The sequence below is a fragment of the Chenopodium quinoa genome, unplaced genomic scaffold (assembly GCF_001683475.1).
Source record: "Chenopodium quinoa cultivar QQ74 unplaced genomic scaffold, ASM168347v1, whole genome shotgun sequence".
Classification (NCBI taxonomy): Eukaryota; Viridiplantae; Streptophyta; class Magnoliopsida; order Caryophyllales; family Amaranthaceae; genus Chenopodium; species Chenopodium quinoa.
The window spans coordinates 448,607-468,749 of NW_018742241.1; the positions used below are offsets into that span (position 1 = coordinate 448,607).

The 20,143-nt window shown below is 33.4% G+C and overlaps 4 protein-coding genes and 1 long non-coding RNA gene across 5 annotated transcripts; 2 read left to right on the top strand and 3 right to left on the bottom strand.

Annotated features, from left to right (window-relative positions):
• The first annotated feature begins 373 nt into the window (after positions 1–373).
• Positions 374–2,528, top strand: LOC110736616 (protein FAR1-RELATED SEQUENCE 5-like). The gene is made up of 3 exons (XM_021916884.1): positions 374–916; positions 959–1,577; positions 2,515–2,528. The coding sequence occupies exons 1-3, from the start codon at positions 374–376 to the stop codon at positions 2,526–2,528; spliced, it is 1,176 nt and encodes a 391-aa protein (XP_021772576.1).
• A 96-nt stretch (positions 2,529–2,624) lies between these two features.
• Positions 2,625–3,272, bottom strand: LOC110736087. Its single transcript, XM_021916232.1, has 2 exons — positions 3,064–3,272; positions 2,625–2,984 (listed from the first exon to the last, which is right to left on the bottom strand). Exons 1-2 carry the CDS (start codon positions 3,259–3,261, stop codon positions 2,739–2,741), a joined length of 444 nt encoding a protein of 147 aa, XP_021771924.1. The 5' UTR covers positions 3,262–3,272; the 3' UTR covers positions 2,625–2,738.
• Positions 3,273–4,794: 1,522 nt separating this feature from the next.
• On the bottom strand, positions 4,795–7,491 carry LOC110736096. Its single transcript, XM_021916246.1, has 5 exons — positions 6,904–7,491; positions 6,625–6,810; positions 6,497–6,544; positions 5,603–5,659; positions 4,795–5,444 (listed from the first exon to the last, which is right to left on the bottom strand). Exons 1-5 carry the CDS (start codon positions 7,228–7,230, stop codon positions 5,298–5,300), a joined length of 765 nt encoding a protein of 254 aa, XP_021771938.1. The 5' UTR covers positions 7,231–7,491; the 3' UTR covers positions 4,795–5,297.
• An 801-nt stretch (positions 7,492–8,292) lies between these two features.
• Positions 8,293–10,005, bottom strand: LOC110736626. The gene is made up of 2 exons (XM_021916896.1): positions 9,807–10,005; positions 8,293–8,773 (listed from the first exon to the last, which is right to left on the bottom strand). Coding segments are annotated over exons 1-2 (483 nt in total). The 5' UTR covers positions 9,809–10,005.
• Positions 10,006–13,460: 3,455 nt separating this feature from the next.
• Positions 13,461–14,993, top strand: LOC110736284. Its single transcript, XR_002514226.1, has 2 exons — positions 13,461–13,626; positions 14,032–14,993. It is a non-coding gene; the product is annotated as an uncharacterized LOC110736284 (long non-coding RNA).
• The last annotated feature ends 5,150 nt before the right edge of the window (positions 14,994–20,143 follow it).

The following is a 20,143-nucleotide window of genomic DNA, read 5'->3' on the forward strand; positions in this document are numbered from 1 at the left end:
AGCAATAAGTTATTAGCTCATTTGACAAATGAGCAGTAAATTATTTGATCATTTGTCAAATGAGCATTAAAATATTTGGTCAATATATGTATATGTATATGTATATGTATACAGGTACAATGGTGTTTAATCTGTATATTTGTAGATGATTTGTAGATGTATGCCAACACTATATTTAATCTGTATATGTATACAGGTACAATATGGTGTTTACTCCATTTACAGGGGTTGACCATCATAAGAGTTGCATTACTTTTGCTGCTGGTTTCATAGCAAAGGAAGATATTGTGTCATTTGAATGGCTATTTAGATCATTTCTCAAGGCAATGGGGGGAATGAACCTAATTGTATGATCACAGATCAGGATCCAACAATGAAAATTGCTGTTGCAAGTGTGTTTACGAAGACTGAACATCGTTTCTGTATGTGGCACATAATGAAAAAGTTACCTGATAAGGTGGAGAAATCAATCATGCAAGAGGAAACTGGTTTCCTAAAAAAATTATGTGCTTGTGTTTGGCATCTTGAAATTGTACATGCTGAGTTTGAAGAAAGGTGGAACAACGTGATGGTTGAATACAACTTAGAAGAACATGAGTGGTTAGGTTATATGTACAAGATAAGGGACAAGTGGATTCCGACATATTTCAGAGATGTGTTCCTTGGAGGTATAATGCGTACAACTTTAAGATCTGAAAGTGAAAACAATTTTTTTTGCTCCTTTATCAATCCTCACGTGTCACTTGTTGAGTTTTACTTGAGATATGAAGCTGCAATTGATGCCCAAAGACACACACAAGGTCAGAATGATAACGATTCAAAGCACAAATATCCTGAGTGCAAAACACCACTAGGGATAGAAAAGCATGCAATGCATTTATATACCAACTCTGTGTTTTATGAATTTCAATATGAGGTTGAAATTTCTTGTTTTTCTTGTGGCGTTGATGAATTGAAGAAAGAAAATGGATTGGAAGTTGCAAAAGTAAGTGAAGGAAATCGGGCTAGAACATTTGATGTAGTGTTTAATCCAATTAACTTTGACACCACATGTTCTTGCAAGCTATTTTATAGACTGGGAATTGCATGTAGACATATGATTTGGGTTTGGAAAGCAAAAAGGTTAGAAACCCTTCCTGATCAGTATATGCTACACAGATGGACTACTTTGGCATTGAAGAAACCAATTTTTGACTTGGGAAGAAACCTATTGGAGCAATGTGCTAATATAGTTGACAAGAAAAAACTGTTAAATGATTTATGGTCAGAAATTCACAGTTGTGTAAGTTTGGCAGAAGGCAAAGATGAAGATATTCAAGACCTTTTGATAAATCTTCAAGGAATAAGAAAAGATTTGGAGGCTAAGAGGACTGCAAGAACTAATGAAACAACATCTGGAAGTACAAACAACAATGAACAAGACCTTGAGCTATTGATTGGAGTTAGTGTGCCAAATGAGATAATTGTTAAACCTCCAAAAATTTCAAAGAATAAAGGAACTGGAGTTCATGTATCAAATGAAGAGAATTCAAAAAAGAAAGAGCTTGTGATTGATGAGTCAAATGTTGAAACAAGAGGTAGAAGTGCAAAAAGGCTGAAGGGAGAAAAAGAGAAGGCTATAGAACAAAACCAAAAAAAGAAGAGATTATGCAGAGGTTGTGGTGAATGGAGTCATCATGATATTAGAAATTGTCCAAAAAAAGTGTAATGATACTTTTATATAAATAAAAATTAATATTTTTATATAAATATAAGTATAGCATTTTTGTGTTTTTAATTTTGTTGAAATGAGCAAATAGTTAATTGCTCATTTGTCAAATGAGTTAACATTTTTTAAATCATACATTAAATCATACATTAAATCATACCTGTTTTTTCTTTTGGACAGTTTGTTTAACAGGTTTAACAATGGTTGAGTATGTTCTTTTGGGATTGAAAATTTATATGGCTTGCAAACAGAGCAAATAATTTGTTGCTCATTTGTCAAATGAGCAAATAGTTTATTGCTCATATGGCAAATGAGCAAATAATTTGTTGCTCATTTGTCAAATGAGCAAATAGTTTGTTGCTCATTTGGCAAATGAGCAAATAGTTTGTTGCTCATTTGGCAAATGAACAATTAAATTTTTGCTGATTTTGTCACATGATCAAATAGCTAAATGAAAATCAAATAAATGAGCCAAAGCATATTTAATAAGGTCAATTTTAGAAAATTATCTCTAGTACATATACATACCAAAAATTATACAATTGTCACATAACAATTGAACTTAAACTTCTACTGTTTTACAAAAAGTTATACCAAAAGTTAACAAACTTATACCAAAAGTTAACAAAAGGTATACCAAAAGTTATAAAACTAACACTTCTACTGTTTTAAAAAAATGACCAATTGAACTTCAGTCTAATTACATCATAACAATTGAACTTTAGTCTTCAATCAATTTGAATGCTGCTGGATTGCTGCCCCTGCCTTTTGGTATGACTTCATTTCTCAGCCTGTTATCTCTTTAGGACAGTTTGTTTAACAGGTTCAACAATATTTACTTCACTTGAAATAATTGACAGAGTATACTTCAAACGAAGTTTTTCAATGATAATGTGCTGCAAAAAAAAAAATGAAACAATAATTCAGGGTAAGTATAGGTTAAGTAATTGCTTAATGCATGCATATGAGAGGAACGTAGCCTGAATGATAGGTTAATGGAAACTTCTACTGTTTGACAGGTAAGTATAGGTTAAGTTGCAACAAGCATGAAATGTAAAAGACTTACATTATTTTTCTTTAAACCTGAATTCCACTTTTGCATACCCATATAAGTTTCCATATGCCTCATCATTGCAACACCGCAATGCAAATGAGTATCATCAGAAGACTTCCAAGGTACATCAATCACTACAGATTCCATGGACTTGATTTGTTTTGATAAAACAAGACTTTGTATTGTTCCTTCACCATCCATGACATATGAAAATGCACTTTTCTGAAAATAAACAAATAAATTAAAATAAGAACAAAACCAGGCAGAACAAATATAAACAGAACAAAATCTTGAGCCATACCAGATTTTTAAGAAATTTCTTGTTTTCTTTAGAACCATCTTTGTAATCAATAACCTCTATAGTACCACGCTCTGTGGTGGTGTTAAAACATACCAAATAAAAATGACCACTTTCATATACCGGGAAAAAGTAAAGGTCAATATCTTTCTTTGAGATGAATGTTCTGCTAAATTCGAACTTCACAACATCATAGAACATCTTATTCCTTTCTCGAGCACTACCGTTTTCATAATGAAAAAGGCAATCCTAAAAAATACAAAAATAAGATAAATATTAATGAAAAAAGTAAATAAGAATTGAACAAATTGATGTGAAATCAAGAGATATATGTCTTTGAACAAAGTGATGAATATTAATGAAGGTGTACTCAAGAGATATTTTATTTGTCAAATGAGCATTGAGTTATTTGCTCATTTGACAAATGAGCATTCAATTATTTAGTCATTTGGCAAAAAATCAAGGAATTGTTTGCTTATTTCACAAATAAGTATTGAGTTCATTGATTTTAGTTCTAGTTTTAGATTCTGAAAATATTTTGTGTGTGTGTGTGTCTCTGTGTGTGTATGTCTCTGTGTGGGTGTGTGTGTCTGTGTGTGTGAGAGTGAGTGTAAGAGTTATGTTGTAAGGAGTAATTAGTATGGTTAAAAAAATGAGCAGATTAAGTTGGTGATGATGGTGGTGATGGAAGGGTGCAGGGGCCAGGGGCCAGGGGCTGCAGTAAATATAATGAGCAAAATAAACTTAAAATGAGCAAATGACTATTATTGTTTAGCAATTATTGTTTTTTGCTCATTTCAACTTGCCATGGTCTGTATTTTGATGTGCCATATGGTTGCCCTTCTCTCTTTGAACTTAATGTCATGGAGCATTGGAGCTGGTATTGTGCTTCCTAAATACTTATTTGCTCATTTGTCAAATGAGCATTGAGTTATTTGCTCATTTGACAAATGAGCATTCAATTATTTGCTGATTTGACAAATGAGCATTCAATTATTTTCTCATTTGGCAAAAAATCAAGGAATTGTTTGCTTATTTCACAAATAAGCATTGAGTTCCTTGATTTTAGTTCTAGTTTTAGATTCTGAAAATATTTTGTGTGTGTGTGTGTGTGTGTGTGTGTGTGTGTGTGTGTGTGTGTGTGTGATTATTCTTTGATAAGTGTGTGTTAGTAAAGAGATAAAATGCAATAATCATCATTTATTGTTTGCTCATTGTTCAGATGAGCAAATAATTAGCTACTCATTTGTCAAGTGAGCAAATACTTAGTTGCTCATTTTGTCAAATGAGCATATAGTTTGTTGCTCATTTGTCAAATGTTTAATTTTTGCAGATACAAAACATGTACATTCAAATATAAAAATTTATATGAAATGAGCAAAGTGAACATGAAAAAAATAAAACAAAATAACATGAATGCATTGAACTTACAACTGCATTACATCTGAAAAAGAAACGTCCACTAGAATTGACATCTCTGTATTGCTCTTGATAATTCAGAACAGCAGACCATGCATTAATGACATCAGCATGAATTTTTTCTTGATTTTTTAACATTTCTAATTGAAAAAGCATCACTTTACTTTCAGGATCATCCTTCAATAAAAACGCTGCATCACTACATATAAGATTTAGGTAAGTTAAAATAATTTCAATCAAAGATATGTAAAGTGAGAAAGAAAATTAAGGTCAATTGCCAATTTTAGAACTGAAACACTGAATAAATACTTACAAACGATTTTTTTTCTCAGAAAAAACTGAATCCAAAACACCTTTCTGAACTGCTGTTAATGGTGTATAAATGTTGATAACCCGAGACTTAAAAGGAGATCTTATTTGCAATGATGGTTGCACTATACGCTTTTTCTTTTGAATAGAACTTTCATTTTCAGCATCTCCTTTTCTCTTAAGTGCAACTGGATCATCTTGAGCATGCAAAGCATCAGCAACAATTGATGTAGAAACACCAACATCAGCAACAACAGGACCAACTACAAGAGCTACAACAGGAGCAACATCAGCAATGCTAGGGGACTTCTCCTGAGATTCAGATTCTTGAGAAAAGATGCCTAGGCTGAATGAAGGAGTACCACCTCCTTTGGCTACTGAACTTCTTAGACTATATCTTCTAATTGACTCTCCAAGTTTTTTAACCACATGTTCAGCAGCCCTAGGAGCTTCAGAATTTGATATACCACTGGCTATTTGAACACACTCAGCAGCAATCCTAGAAACATCTATTGGTTGTGATTCTTTCTGTTGATCAACCCTAGCATCATTTCCTGATATTTTGAAAACTTATCCCATGCTTCGATTACAGCAGCATCTTGCCAATACTGCTCATCTTTGAACACACTCAATAATGCAAGCTCCATATGACATTTCTGTAAAAAAAAAAAGAATAAAAAAAATTACATAATAAGATGAATATAAAAGAAATGAGCAAAGAAAATATGAAATGAGCAAGTTGGATGTGAAATGAGCAAAGTAATATAAACTACATATGAGCACTGAAGGTTTTGTTCCTTTGATATATAAATACCTTCTTTGGATCTTGTTCAGTTTCTTCATTTTTTGTAGAAATTGGATCAGGTTCTTCCTAAAATCAAGCAAAAAAAGAATTAGAAAATTTAATAAGACAAACCTAGTTTGACTAACAACCAGTGACGGTAGCAAGGAAAATAAAATTTATTAGTCTGAGGGGTAATCATAGTTTGCATAAGTTGCTATTCTTGATCTTAATTACATTTTGTATTTTAGCATGTACTTGTGTCCCATTCTGCCTTTAGAGTGGTGTAGTTGTATGTTAGGCTAGCCATGGAATGTGAGACTTTATAAACAGACTTCGACATGCAACAGTTTAGTAACTCAACATTCAACTCCAGTCAATGTGCTACTGCAGTCAAGGATTGGTGTTGACAAATTCTAAGTTGTTGTAGTTGTAGTTGTAATTGCATAATCTGTAGTCTAGCAATGTCATGCATAAACTGTAGTTGTAATATGTAGTCTAGTGTAATGCATAATCTTTAGGAAATAATAAAATTTTAATTTCCTCATTTGACAAATGAGCTTATACCCACAATTACATACTACACCTTACCTACTATGCTTGCATGGTAATTAGCCAATTAGGACTAAATTCTTGGCATGCTTACATATAGTGCTAACCTGTTCTCTAACCTGTTTTCTAGAAATGGTTGAAAACATAATTTGCTTCCTTCTAATGATGTCAATATTGTGGCTGAAATGGATGTGTTGTTGTTGTTGTCGTTGTTGTGGTGTAAAATAAAAGCTTTGGCTGGGAAATACCAGTTTTAATTTTATAAGTTGCTCATTTCTGAAATGAGCAAAATTATTTGCTCATTTCAAAAACGAACAAGTAATTGCTTGCTTATTAGAAAATGAAAAAAAATTAAATTTCAGTACATAAGATTACCTTATTCACACGTAATTGAACTTTCATTTCAGAAGAATCGACTTTTTCCTATAAAAAAAAATTAAAAATGAAATTACTTTAAATAAAACGAAATAGAATAAAATAAAATAAAAAATATAGTCAAATACCATTTTAAGCAATCCCATGGTTGAAGAACCAACATCAACCTTTTTTCCCCGAATAGTTCCAAACCTTCCTTTAAATACTTCCAATTTTTCACGGGTTGACAACATAGCTGTTGTCCACCCTTTGAGGATTGGAATTTCACGGGCAGCTCGTACTTCTTCAAGTACAAATTTATCTACATAGAAAAACTACAAACAAGAATATAAAAAAATTAAAAAATTAAAAATCAACAAATAAATAAGAAATACTACTTTAAAAATAAACAATAATTATAGTATTACCATAAGAAACAACAACGACCCGGGAAAAGAACGAGTTGGAAGTTGTTCCCGGAATAGCTTTCCCTTCACTAGACAGTCAAGAATATACATAGACCAATTCAGATCCTTAATTTTATCAACATCAGACAAAAATGTAAGAATATCAGAATTGATATTCACATTTTGTTTACCTGACAAAAAAAATATGACCAAAAAGAGTAATGAGCAACAGAAATTGAAATGAGCAAAATAAACAGAGCAAACAGTTGGAATGTTGCTGTCATGGGAAAATACATATGGGACATTGCAAACATGAATGATAGCTTGTGGTTGAGATTGGTTAATCATCACTATATTAAAGGCAGAAGTTGGAAAAAAGTTGTTGAAAAATGGGCAAATAATTATTTGCTCATTTGACAAATGAGCATCGTATTGTTTGTGATATACTATGATCCCTATGAGATAGACAGTGATATTCTTTCATCCTAGAAGCTAGACATGAATTAATTCCATCAAATATAAACAACCGCCCAACCCAAGTAAACAGTTTGACTAACAACCAGACAGTAACAACTAATAACCAACAACCAGACAGTAGCAAACAGTAGACCAGAGCAAACAGAGCAATCAGTTTGCTTTGCAAATGATCAAAACTAGACAGTAAGTTGTCGGCTGATTGAGGGTAGCACCATAGAGAAAAGTTTAGAACAGAGCAAACATGAGCAAAATAAGGTAGACATCAATTAAATGAGGCTGACATAGACATCAATTAAATAAGCAAACATGAGCAAAAATGAGCAAACATAAGTAAAAATGAGCAAACATAAATTGAAAATGAGAAATGAGAAACATAAACATAAACAAAATGAACAAACAGAAATTTAAATGGGAAATGAGCAAACAGTAGACCAGAGCAAACAGTTTGCTTTGCAAATGATCAAAACTAGACAGTAAGTTGTCGGCTGATTGAGGGTAGCAGCCTAGAGAAGAGTTTAGAACAGAGCAAACATGAGCAAAATAAGGTAGAAATCAATTAAATGAGGCTGACATAGACATCAATTAAATAAGCAAACATGAGCAAAAATGAGGAAACAAAGTAAAAATGAGCAAACATAAATTGAAAATGAGAAATGAGAAACATAAACATAAACAAAATGAACAAACATAAATTTAAATGGGAAATGAGCAAACTAAATTGAAAATGAGCAAAATAAAAAAAAAGTTTACCATTCATCAAAGTAGATACACAGAGAACTACGAAGTTCCTTTTGAACATTGCACCAGCCGACTTGTGTCCCTTCAAAAATTCTTTCAGCTCACCTATCTTGATAGATAGTGAGTTGCTTTGGAATTGCTTCTTCCATTGTTTGACAACATTACTGTTTCTAGTAAAATTATTCTTGTCCATCTCTATGCCTCCCATCGGCAATCCAAGCACTTGGTGCACATGTTCTTCATTGGGAAAGGATCAGAATTAGGAATTTTTAATGAACATGTGTGTGCATCAAAGTGATGCACCAAAAATAATCCTAACTGCAAAGGCAGTTGGGTGACCTTCAAATACTCTATTGACCCAAATCTTATGTCCTTAATAGCTTTCAATTGGTTATCAGAAATTGATTCCATTACTTGCACAATGGATGACGGTGACATGCGACTATGCAATGTCCCATGTACATGAGACTTTAAACCATTTGTCTCCCCTGTTAAACCTACATCAGCAGCAACACCCGATGTACTGACACCAACAACAGCAACATCACCACCAACATCAGCAGGACGAGATGAACCAACTTCAACAGCAGCGAAGACACCACCTCCTGATGACCCGACATCGTCAGCAGCACCAGATGCACCAACATCTGCAACAGAATCCTTTTGGATGATCTCCCTGCAAAATTATTAAAAAAAAGGTAGACATCACATAAATGAACCAACAGTCAACCCTGCAAGTGATGAATTTTCACAACTCATGCAGATAGCCTTAATCTAATTAACAAAACCAAGAAAACTTATTATCCAAAACAATTAAAACCTTCAAACATATCCACTCACTAGAAACACTGAGTTGCAACTACAAATTCATCAGTTACAGACTAGGACAACATTTCAAGTCCAAAATACTCTCATGACAAACTACACTTCATATAGATTAATTCCCCATGACATTAAAATAAAACCAATAAAACAGGGGTTTAAGTGTTTGTATTACCATTCGAAGGAAGTTTTATACTAGCTTTAATAGTACTCAAAACCAAACCTAAAATCTAAACCACAACATATTCACAACAAAATCGAGCAAAAATAGCAACAAAATCAAGCAAAAATCGCAACAATTCAAGCAACATTGTAGGATACAACAACAACACAATTTCACAAATACACAACAAAATCTAAATCCATACACTATAAAACTAAAATCAAATTGATAATTCCTCTAAAAAACCGAAAAAAATACTGAAATCTACAAAAATAAACAAAGTAAACATAGAAGAAATAAAAAGAAATTCAGCAGAATTAAACGAAAATCAAAATAAACAAGTAAAACAGGGGTTTGAGTGTTTGGATTACCGTTCAAAAGAAGTATTATGTAAAATATAACAATACTCAAAAGCAAAGCTAAACAACAATAGAATCACAACAGAATCGAGCAATTACCAACTTAATCGAGCAAAATTCGCAAAAAACACCTCAACGTAAATTCGCATAATCACAACCAAAACCTAAATTCATGCAAATTATACTGAAATCGACTTTATAATTACTCAAATATGCGAAAATTTTACTGAAATCAACAAAAAAAGAACCTAAAACATAATCAAAACGAAAATGTGCAAAAAAAAAGCATAAATTAAAACGAACATAAAACCGAAATCAACAAACAATAAACTTAAAATTAATTGAAAAACAAACAATGAACTTACATTGAAGAACAATTGAAGAAGATTGACGAAGATTTGATGAAATTTCAGAGCAAAAACTGTGAGTGAGTGAGGGAGAGAATGAAGCATGAATGAGGTAGGAGGAGAGAGAAAATGCGCGAGAAAGATGAAGGAGGAGAGAGAAAATGCGCGAGAAAGATTTTGTTGAATTTAGGATTGAATTGTGACCGTTGGATGTAATTGATCCAATGGTCATAATAAGTCCTCATATAAGAAACTGGTCTCGCATAAGGGGGGTGGTCTCGTATGATCCTATTTCTATATATATATATATATATATATATATAGTATCAATAGAGTTTCAATGATACTATGAAGTCACATTAAAACCATTAAATTTGCTTAAATTAGTCCATAAAACTCTATTTATATTATAAGAAAAATATCATAATATATTTATACTATATATTTATACTATCACAAGGTGTTATAATACCATTACACCATCTAATAATGATACTGTTATGGGTAGCTCGCGCTGAGTTATTTCCCGCTTCCAGCTCATCCAAGGAATATCGTGCACCGATCTCTAGTTTGACACCACTGAGGTCAGAAGCTGTCATAAGTCAGTGAACCGCTAACCCGAGCAGCTCCATCTCAGCCTTGTTTGTACACCTATATATAGTACATCAAGTACACCAGAAAAGTGGTTAGATAATTTAATTTGTACTGTCACCATACTTTCGCTCACTAAATAGACACTCTCACTAATTGAACACATACTTACTTGACCATCGGAGGAGGGGTTCTTCGAGCCACACTCGTGGGCAGTGACGTGGGTGCTATTGTGTATGCTCAGCTAATTAGTCTCAGTCAATCAGTGGTTCCTACTCTCAGGTATACCGTGCACATGATACACCTGGTTTTTTTTTTAAAAAAAACGCGGAAAGAACATTAAATACAAATATAAAGTATACAAGCAGCTTTATACAATTTTTCTTTTAAGTAGAGAAAAAAAGAACATTGCATATATATATACTAATAAATTACATGCATATACAAAGAACCGAACTTATTTATCCAAATTCCTTCAATTAAAGAAAAAAAAAAATTAAATTCTACCTACCACGCATAAATCATTCAAAAATATTCAGTTTTATAAATCTTTTATTTTATTTTATCTCTAAAAAAATAAACTCCAAAAAAAAAAAAACAGTGTTCATATATATATATATGTAAACACTCCGTATTTTTATAATATTATATATATATAAATTATTTATTTTTTTAATAAGTGTTTTTGGTTTTTTAAAGGGGATATAATTACCCTATAAAACTCAAGGATTTCATTCTCAAAAATCAATTGTCAGATTATACAAAACCCCAAACTTTTTCTCTTATTTTTTCTCTCTCCCTTTTTCCTCTTTTTCTCCTCTCTTTTCCACGCCCCTCTCTCCTTTCTTCCTCACGGTCGACGACCACCGGCGCCACAACCGACCATCAGCGGCTAGTAGCAGCACCGTCGACCACCAGTCGACCACCGTGCACTCTCTCCTCTCTCCTCTCCTTGCGATTTCGGTAGTAAAAGAAAAAAAACTCTTTCTCCTATTTTAATTTATAAGCTTGTTTTAATTAATTCAAAGCACGATTTTAATTATATTTGAGATGTTGATTTTGGGTAGTTGATCTTGTTAATTTATTCTTATAATTTTCAGATTTTAATTTTTTTTAAAACCCCAATTTATAAACCCTAGAATTTGGGAATTTAATGTTTATGATTAGGGTTTGATTCTAGGTTGTTGTGGTTGTTAAATTAATGATTAGAACATGTTTTAAATGAGTTTTAAGTCCTTAATCAATGCTAGAATTTAATTATACACCCTACTTTTTAATTATTATGTTAGGGTTTGATTACTCATAAAAGAGAAAAGGTTTTTAATGATTTAAGTATGATTTCTGGTTTAATAGTGATGTTTTATATTAAATAAATATGCTGGAATTTTATTTAAGTCATGAAAACTAAGTCTTTTTGAAAGAGTTTTAAGTACCTACTTAAAGAAAAGGTTTTAAGGCTTTTAAACCATTAAATTGGGTTAATTAGTGAGGTTTAAAGTATATTATAGTTGCTCGAAATTTGTTAGAATAGTGGATTAATTATGGTTACGTATTTTTATTTGTAGGTTTGAGCTAGGTGATTCCTAGCGAGTGTGGTCGAGTTTAGGCTTTATTCAAGGTACGTATGCGCATTGAAATAATTGTATATGTGTAGTATCATGCTAGGGATGTAAAGCATGTTTCAAGTGATGAATTAGTAGCATGTTTGGTTGATTAAATGCTTGGATTTGATGTTGGTTGATCATGAATTATTATGCAAGCATGTGAATATGTTATCCGAGGCATAATATAAGTTGAATATGTACGAATCATAGAAGTGCGTTTTATTTTCAAGTATCAAGAAAGCATGAATTAATAAGCAAGGCTTATGTATGTTTAGAAGAGCTAAAGTTAGAATTATTAAGTATGATTCATGATTTTATTCTCACACATATATTATTGGAGTTGAGTCAAGAATTTAGTTTATTTATTTACTCATTCATTTAAGTTGAGATTGAGTCAAGGAAGTAGCAGCAGCAGCAGCAGTAGTAGTAGTAGTAGTAGTAGTAGTAGTAGTAGTAGTATAATAATAATAATAATAATAATAATAATAATAATAATGATAATAATAATAATAATAATAATAATAATAATAATGAAAACTGCTATGCTCTGCTCTGCTGAAATCTGCTTTACTCTGCCTAGAAGCTCAAAACATTAGGGCTTAATTGGAAGCTCAATATTTTAATGGGCTATTTTTAAGGAACGAAACCCATTCGATGCGTAATCCAAAGCTATTTATTAATAATTGATATTGCTTGTTATGAGTCAAAGGTAAGTTGACTTGTGAATTGTATGACGAGAATATTTTATTTATTATTGCTAGGATAATCATGTTAGTGTGGTGCATATGTACTCAGTTTTTGCTAATTCGTACTTTTGTGTTTGTGTTTGGCTTTTCTTTGGATTGACCCTACTATGACCCATTTATATGGTGAGTAGAGGGGTTGAAATAAAGATAAAGTGACAGGTACTTGAAGCATGAAGGGAATGAGTGCAGAGAGTTATCGGTTATGCTTGCTTAATTTTATATTTTGAATTGTTGATTATTATTTATGGACTAAAATTGTTATTTTATATTTTAAAATTGGTTTTTGAAGGGCCATATTATATTGGTTCCAACTTGTGAATGTTTAATTTACTTATGTTTTGAGGTTGTGAACTCAAGTTATTTATTTTGAAAAGTTGGTTTTTAATTTAATCTTCCACTGTGTGACTTTGAAAATAGCCTTAGCCGTTATCACGGTGGCGGTAATATTTTGGTTATTTCCTAAAATCAGTTTTGTTTAGAGTGAAAAGAGTGTTTTAAAAGGAGGAATTTTCCAGGGTATTACAATATATATGTATATTTGTGTGTGTGTGTGTCTATATATATATATATAATCAAGATCATGTGAGAAACTATGTCTATAATAGGAACTAGGAACTCAGCTCGACCGTTGATCGCGCTCAATCTAACGGCTCACATTCCACGCGCCTCATTAAAGGCATTTTTGTAATTTAATTTTAGCGTTGAATGACCTTCGTCCTAACGCATTTGCAACTTCATCTTCTTTCTCTATCTTCTTTTGCATTTTCTCTCTCTTCATTACATTTCTCTCTCCTTCTGCAAATTCTCTCTATTTCGATCTCTCTAATCTTGCCGCACGTTGTCAACTTTGCAAATTCTCATCTATGATCATTGTTGCTTAGGCAAATTAATGGGAAGGTAAGTTGATTTATTTTCTTTTTTGTTGTTTTCTTTGATTCAATTCGATTTTGAAACAAGTTTTTGCAAATTTGATTTCCCAATTATTTGTTTGAGTATTTGTGATTATAATTGATATTTTAGGGATTTTGCAACTAAATGTTTGCATATTTGCAATTTTGATTGTTGAAATTAGGGTTCATTTTTGATAATTTTTGTTCGATTGATGTTTGTTTTCGCTTATTTTAATTAGATTTATGATTCCATATTGTTTGGGTAGTAATTTTATGTTCTATTGTTATATGGTTGTAATAATTATAATTCGTTTGGTATAGTTTATACATTTTAATTGCTAAATTTGCACCATTCTGGTTTGATTTTCTTTTTTGAAGTAATTTGATATTGGTGCTTGATTGTGGCTTTCAGATCTAGATTTGTCTGCAAATTGATCTCACAATTGGTTAGGGCTATAATGAGGTGTTCAATCATTCTATAATCCATGAATTCAAGGAAGATACAATTGGCTTTTGAAGTAATTTGAAAGCTGCAATTGCTCATTACAATGTCAGGTGCTTACTTAGAGGAAGGCAAGCTAACATCCTTCTCACTTCCTCACCTAGCCTAATGGTGAAGAGTGTTTTAGTGGCTGATGATCTTTTCAAATTGAATTTTCTGCTAACTTGTGATAGCTTGGAGAAATGCCTAGATGTCAGTGAAATTCTATTTACTTTCGAGTTATCTTATTTACTTTTGAGTTAATTTTAATTACTTTTAAGTTAATGGTAATTGCTTTTGAGTTGATGGTAGTGACTGAGTGTGGTATATACTTGTGTTCATGGAGTTTATGGTAGTGGCTGCGTGGGATTTAATGTGTGGGTAAAAGTCGTGAGGGTGTCAAGGGTTTTCTTTGTAACCTTGGGTGCTGTGTGTTGGTGGCTGTTGTTTGGGTGGGCAAAGTGTAATTTGATGAATAATTGTGTATGTGTGTGTGTGTTAAATATTTTTTAGAGGTTTTGCTTGAAGTTTTACTAGATATATTTGAATAGGGTTGTTTAGCTGTATTGGAATTAGAATGCCTTTCACTGAGTAAATGACTAAGACATCCAGTTATTATCAAATTGATATGCTGTGAACATATGGTCTCATAATAACTTTTATGATCTGTTAGCCGATGCACCAACTTCCTCCTTTGCTGATCGGTTTTTGTGGGCTGCAAACAGGCTGGACAAAAAAGAACCAAGTCTATTATGTACTTCGAGTTGTGCATCTTGGTTTTGCAGGATTATGAGAGTGCATCAAGAATCGGTGTCTGACCTGAATTGTGGCTAGGGGTGAGCATGGGTCTGGTACCCGTACCGTTAACACTATCGGTTCGGGTACCCGATAACCAATAACACTAAAAATGATATCTATTAACCGAATCGATAAGTTCGGGTACCCGGATTTTCGGATCGGTTATCGGGTACCCAATATATGATATCCAATAATGAAAAGTTAAACTTTATAATTTAGTTATTATGATATTATTCAACACTAATTAACAATAATACCACATGATTATGACCAAATTACTTATAATATTACTAATCATTTAGATTATGAAGTAAGTATAGTAAAAATTTAGATTTTGGATAAATAGATTTGAGTACGAAAAAAAAGAAAAAATTGCTTATTGGATCGGATCGGGTAACCGTTAATTTTAAAATGATACCCAATAACCCTACCCGATAACAAATTAAAATTATCGGATCGGGTACCCGAACCGTTATGGTTATCGGAACGGGTACCCTAATTTTCGATTCGGTTATGGTTCGGGTTTTCGGTTTTTCAGATAATTTTGCTCAGCCCTAATTGTGTCTGAGTGCTGCTTTCATGCCAAGGCTGCTACAGCTGCTACCCTTCCAAGGCTGCTGCTGCAGTTGCTACCCTGACATGGCTTGCTGCTTTTGCCGCCTGCTGCTGCTATGCTACTTCTGCTCTGCCACTTGTTGCTGCTATGCTACTTCTGCTCTGCGATCTGCTACTGCTATGCTACTTCTGCTCTGCTGCCTGTTGTTGCTATGCTAAATCTGCTCTGCCGCCTGCTGCTGTAAATGTTACTCTGTGTTTCCGTGAATAAACTATGTAGCCTTGTATAGTCGTATTATATTTTTGGATAAATTTTGTAATATTACACCCAAGTGTTAATATAAATATCCAACTTTATATATATGTTAGTGTTTGTACATCAATTGAAGTGAAAAAAATCTAAGTTTATATATATTTTTTATTTACTTATGCGATAATTTTATTTACTTTTTCGATTTTTTTTATCTACTTTTCCTTTATTTCGAATGTTTGATATATACTAGCCTACTAGCTCAATTGGTAGAGCATTGTGCAAATGTGCAAAGGATGTGGGTTCGAATCTCACGTAGGTTTATTATCTATAATTGTTTGACTAGCTTTCTACCAAAAATATAGGATTATTTACTTTTTGTACTGCTTTATATACATTTAAAATGAAAACCTTTACTTTAACCTAAATTCATATACTTCTTTCTTAGTTGATTACTATTCATTTTTATTTACTTTACTTTTGGAAAATTTCGATTTACTTTTTAATATTTTGTATCTACTTTTGAGACATATTAAAGGATAACTTAAAAGTATATATGATATGAAAGGGCATGTATAACAAGTTTCTCTTTCTCTTTCTCTTTCTTACTAACAAATATTGAAATGATGTCAGATTGAAATCAACTACTAAGATTATGCACTATACAAGGCTATAACACAATTTCTAACTAACAGGTATTGAAAAGATATCGGATATTTATCAACATATATGGTGGATGGAAAGCTCATAGTGGCAATGCTTTCTATGGCAAAGACCCAACTAAGGTGGATCCTATGTTGTTAGACATGTTGCTAAGAGTATCGTAGCCAATAGGCTGGCTAGAAAGGTTATTGTGCATGTATTATATGACATTGGTGTCTCTAACCCATTGTTTGTATTTGTTAACACCTACGGAACCAGAAAGATTTCTACTGATAAGGTGCTCCTTATGATTGTGTTGGAGAACTTTTTTTTTTTTTAGTTTGATTTAATTTTTAGTTATTTTAATTTAACTTTTAGCTATTTCAATTTACTTTTGAGATATTTGAGTTACTATAGTGTGTTTTATATTTATTTTTAAAGATAACCTAGGTAGGAATCGAACCTACACCTCTATGCATCCGCATAGTTCTCTACTACTTTTTTTTTTGAATAGTAAAATTAATTCATTAATAAATTGTCATACGACATCTACAAAGGAGAATTGATTTTAAAAAATACATAATATATTGAATCAAATAAAAAATTCCTTCATTAAACTACGATCGTCGAGTAGATATTGCACTGTGGAGCATCTCCCGCTTATATTGCTGGAAAATACAGCCTTAGCTTGTTAGAGAGACAATCTAACGATCTTTTGTAGTCATGAGGATATTTTCCTTCTGATTCATCCAATTGTATACGAAAACTTGATAACCTTTGCGATCTCGCAAAATTTTCCACCAATGAAATAATTTCACGACAATCCATTAGATCTATTATCATGGATTTAAAATTAAGAAGTTTCTCCCTCGAAAAGAGGAGATAAACCTTGTCTTTCGAAGGAGATCGAAAACTCTTTCTTCCGAGGGAGAAAAGTTCCTCTTAAAAAGAGGAAGCATTATTATAAACCTAAAAGAACAAAAAAGAAGCGAAATAAGAACTGGGGCTTTCCACCGGTTAAAACTGATGGAAGCCCCTCCAAAATCAACAATGGAGGCTAGGGTTTAGAAGAGAGGAAAAAGGAGAGGGGAGAGAGGCTTGTTGTATTTTTAGTGCTCTACTATTTGAGCTAATAGGTTTACTTTAAAGGTTTTTTTTTTAATTCATTTTAGATTCTTTTTAATTTACTTTAGAGACCACTTAGGATTATGATCGTTCTATGAAATTTGACAATTGCTAGTGGTTAGGAAACAAGGTCTAAGGAAAAACTATGATTCAAATTCACAATAACAATATTACTCATACTAAACAACAATCGTATACTCATGTACATACACTGACACAAATATTAAAAAAGGGATTGTGATGAATTACCTGTATGTTATCCATGAAGAGATTAGGAATGAAGAAGTGAGTGGCTGGTCTACCATGCCATATCATTTGATGGCTGAAACCTGCATCAGACAAATGAAGAAGTCAACTTTTAATAAAAAATAACTACTTTAAAATATAATCTATTTACTTTTACTTTGTTTGTATCTACTTTTGAAATTCATAAAATTTACATTTATCTTGTAAATTAAAGTTGAGTTTGATGATCGGAAGATAAATATATGCTATAAATGTAGCATAATACTTTGTAGGAAGGGATCAAAGTTTACATTTTGTAACATTGTCTTCATCGAATATAACCTCTTCAGCTACCCTGCAAAACATAGGGAAACTTAGAGTTAGCACCAACGTACTGTCGGGTTTTACGATGCATGAGCACCGTGCGAAACCAAAACCCGTCCGGACCGCATGCATAATTAATAAAACTAAACAAACAAACATGCAATTAATAAAGCGATACACACATAAAAAGGGAAAGAGAGAAACAAGGGAAGAGACATTCTTACCCTCATAGCGTGCTTCACACGAACCCGAGCACGACCCCCGGAAAGCTCAAGACACACACGCGCGAATCCTCCTACTTTGCACACCTACGCGACTAAACACGGCTCCTATATCGTAGCTCAGACGAGACCGAGCCAAAATTGGAGTTTTACAAACTTAAAGGTTTTCTCACGCTTTTGAGAGATGCCTTATTGAGTTCTATTCAAATTGTTAATTCCCAAAATCCAAGTTGGTATTTATAGGCAAAGCATTCCCTAAATCCTAAATCATCTTTCCATGTGGGGGAGTTAGAAAAGTGAGTAAACAGGCTTTTAATTTAATTCTAAATTAAATTAATTAGCATTAACAATAAGCAAATGACAAATATCAATCCAAGGGAGGGGTTAGGCAAGGACCACAAACCCTCCCCTTGAAGAGCAAGGAAGCCCCAACAACCCCATGTGCACGGCACACCCCTAGCCTTGGGCCTCAAGGCCTGCCGCGCTGGCAGCCTTGGTTTTCGGCTGGGCCTGCCAAGCAAGCCTTGCTGGGTTTGTGGTGTTACGGGATGGCCTCGCTGGCTGGCACCGCATGCAAGCCTGCTGGGCCAGCAGCCTTGCTGCATGCAATTGCGTGCTGGCCTGGTGCCCTTGCTGCGAGCTTGCGGGCTAGCGCTGCTAGGAGTGCATTGCTCGACCAGCTCGCCCAACCAGCACACCTGCCTGGTTGCTGGGCTTGCAGCCAAGGCAAGCACATGGCTAGCAGCCTTGCTAGCCTAGTACGCCTAGCCCTCGCTTGGCTAGGCCAATTGATAGGCTAGGACTTTACGCGTTGACTTGTCATTTTACTTATTTTATCATCTTCTCGATTCATTGAATCGACTCGATGTTCGACGCTCGGCTTCGACGCTCTAAGCTCGAAATCCAACGTCTGAGTTCGTAAAATCCTTATCGACTTATTTAATCCTTCGAATTAATTCGTCGCCTTTGTTCGGTTACATGATTGGGTGTGACCCGTAGGGTTTAGTCAAGAGCAAGCTGTAGGATTAATTATATTAATCTTACTGATCAGAAGCGGTCTCTAGCTAGGCGTTCCGATTACTTGACTTCATTGAATAATTAGCTTTCCTAATTAATTCCGAACCCTCTATCGAAATAATACACTTGGTCGAAGAACACCATTCCTTTCAATCTTCCACTTGTCCTTCCGGACAAGTGTGCTGTATTTGTATTGCCTTTTTCCTATGTCACTTAATGCCTCTTCATGAATTATAAGGTAAGATTTATCGTCATCCTTATTACGTCTAGAAGTGTTTTGCGATATTCCGAGTTTGACTGTCAAGTATAGATGATTTCTAAAATTAATCTAAGCACGACCATGCATTTTCACAGTCTCGCTTTTCGAGAGGCCTTGTAAACAATAAAGACATATTTCCTATTGTTAATAAGAGGACATTCCCAGTCTTGCATTGTCAAGCTTCCCTTTCTAAGAGGCCCTAGCCGCCCAAGTGTTGCCTTTATAATCCCCATGTATGGCAGACGTTTGACAACATCAAAACGGACTAGTACTCAAACAAGAGTCTTACAATACTCATGGTTGAGAAAAATGGTTCCGATAGCCATAATGAGTACTATACTTATGACGATTGCTAAATCTCTTAAAGTATTCTCATATGTCGATCTGGTATAGTTCTAAACTAATACATGTGCAAATGATTTATGAAATTTTTGTCCTTGTAGCACAAGAAACAATGCTATAAATTATACTACACACTAATCTAACACGGTCATTTGTCGTCCAACTTTCAAATCACCTTGATTAGGGATGATTTTGATATGATATTCAATGTTCACTTGATAGGTGTTTCTTTATCCAAGACATTGTCTTGATACCTTATTTTGAATATCGTCAAATCTAATGGAC

Bases quoted from the DNA above. Each gene is read 5' to 3' on its own strand.
- LOC110736616 (XM_021916884.1), top strand. From the start codon at position 374: ATGAAAATTGCTGTTGCAAGTGTGTTTACGAAGACTGAACATCGTTTC. The intron at 917-958 runs GTTGAAATTTCT...GATGAATTGAAG, and splicing joins TTTATGAATTTCAATATGAG to AAAGAAAATGGATTGGAAGT.
- LOC110736087 (XM_021916232.1), bottom strand. From the start codon at position 3,261: ATGTTCTATGATGTTGTGAAGTTCGAATTTAGCAGAACATTCATCTCA. The intron at 2,985-3,063 runs GTATGGCTCAAG...GTTTATTTTCAG, and splicing joins AGAAATTTCTTAAAAATCTG to AAAAGTGCATTTTCATATGT.
- LOC110736096 (XM_021916246.1), bottom strand. From the start codon at position 7,230: ATGATTAACCAATCTCAACCACAAGCTATCATTCATGTTTGCAATGTC. The intron at 6,545-6,624 runs GTATTTGACTAT...TTTTTTTTATAG, and splicing joins CCATGGGATTGCTTAAAATG to GAAAAAGTCGATTCTTCTGA. The intron at 5,660-6,496 runs GTAATCTTATGT...GCTTGATTTTAG, and splicing joins TTCAATTACGTGTGAATAAG to GAAGAACCTGATCCAATTTC.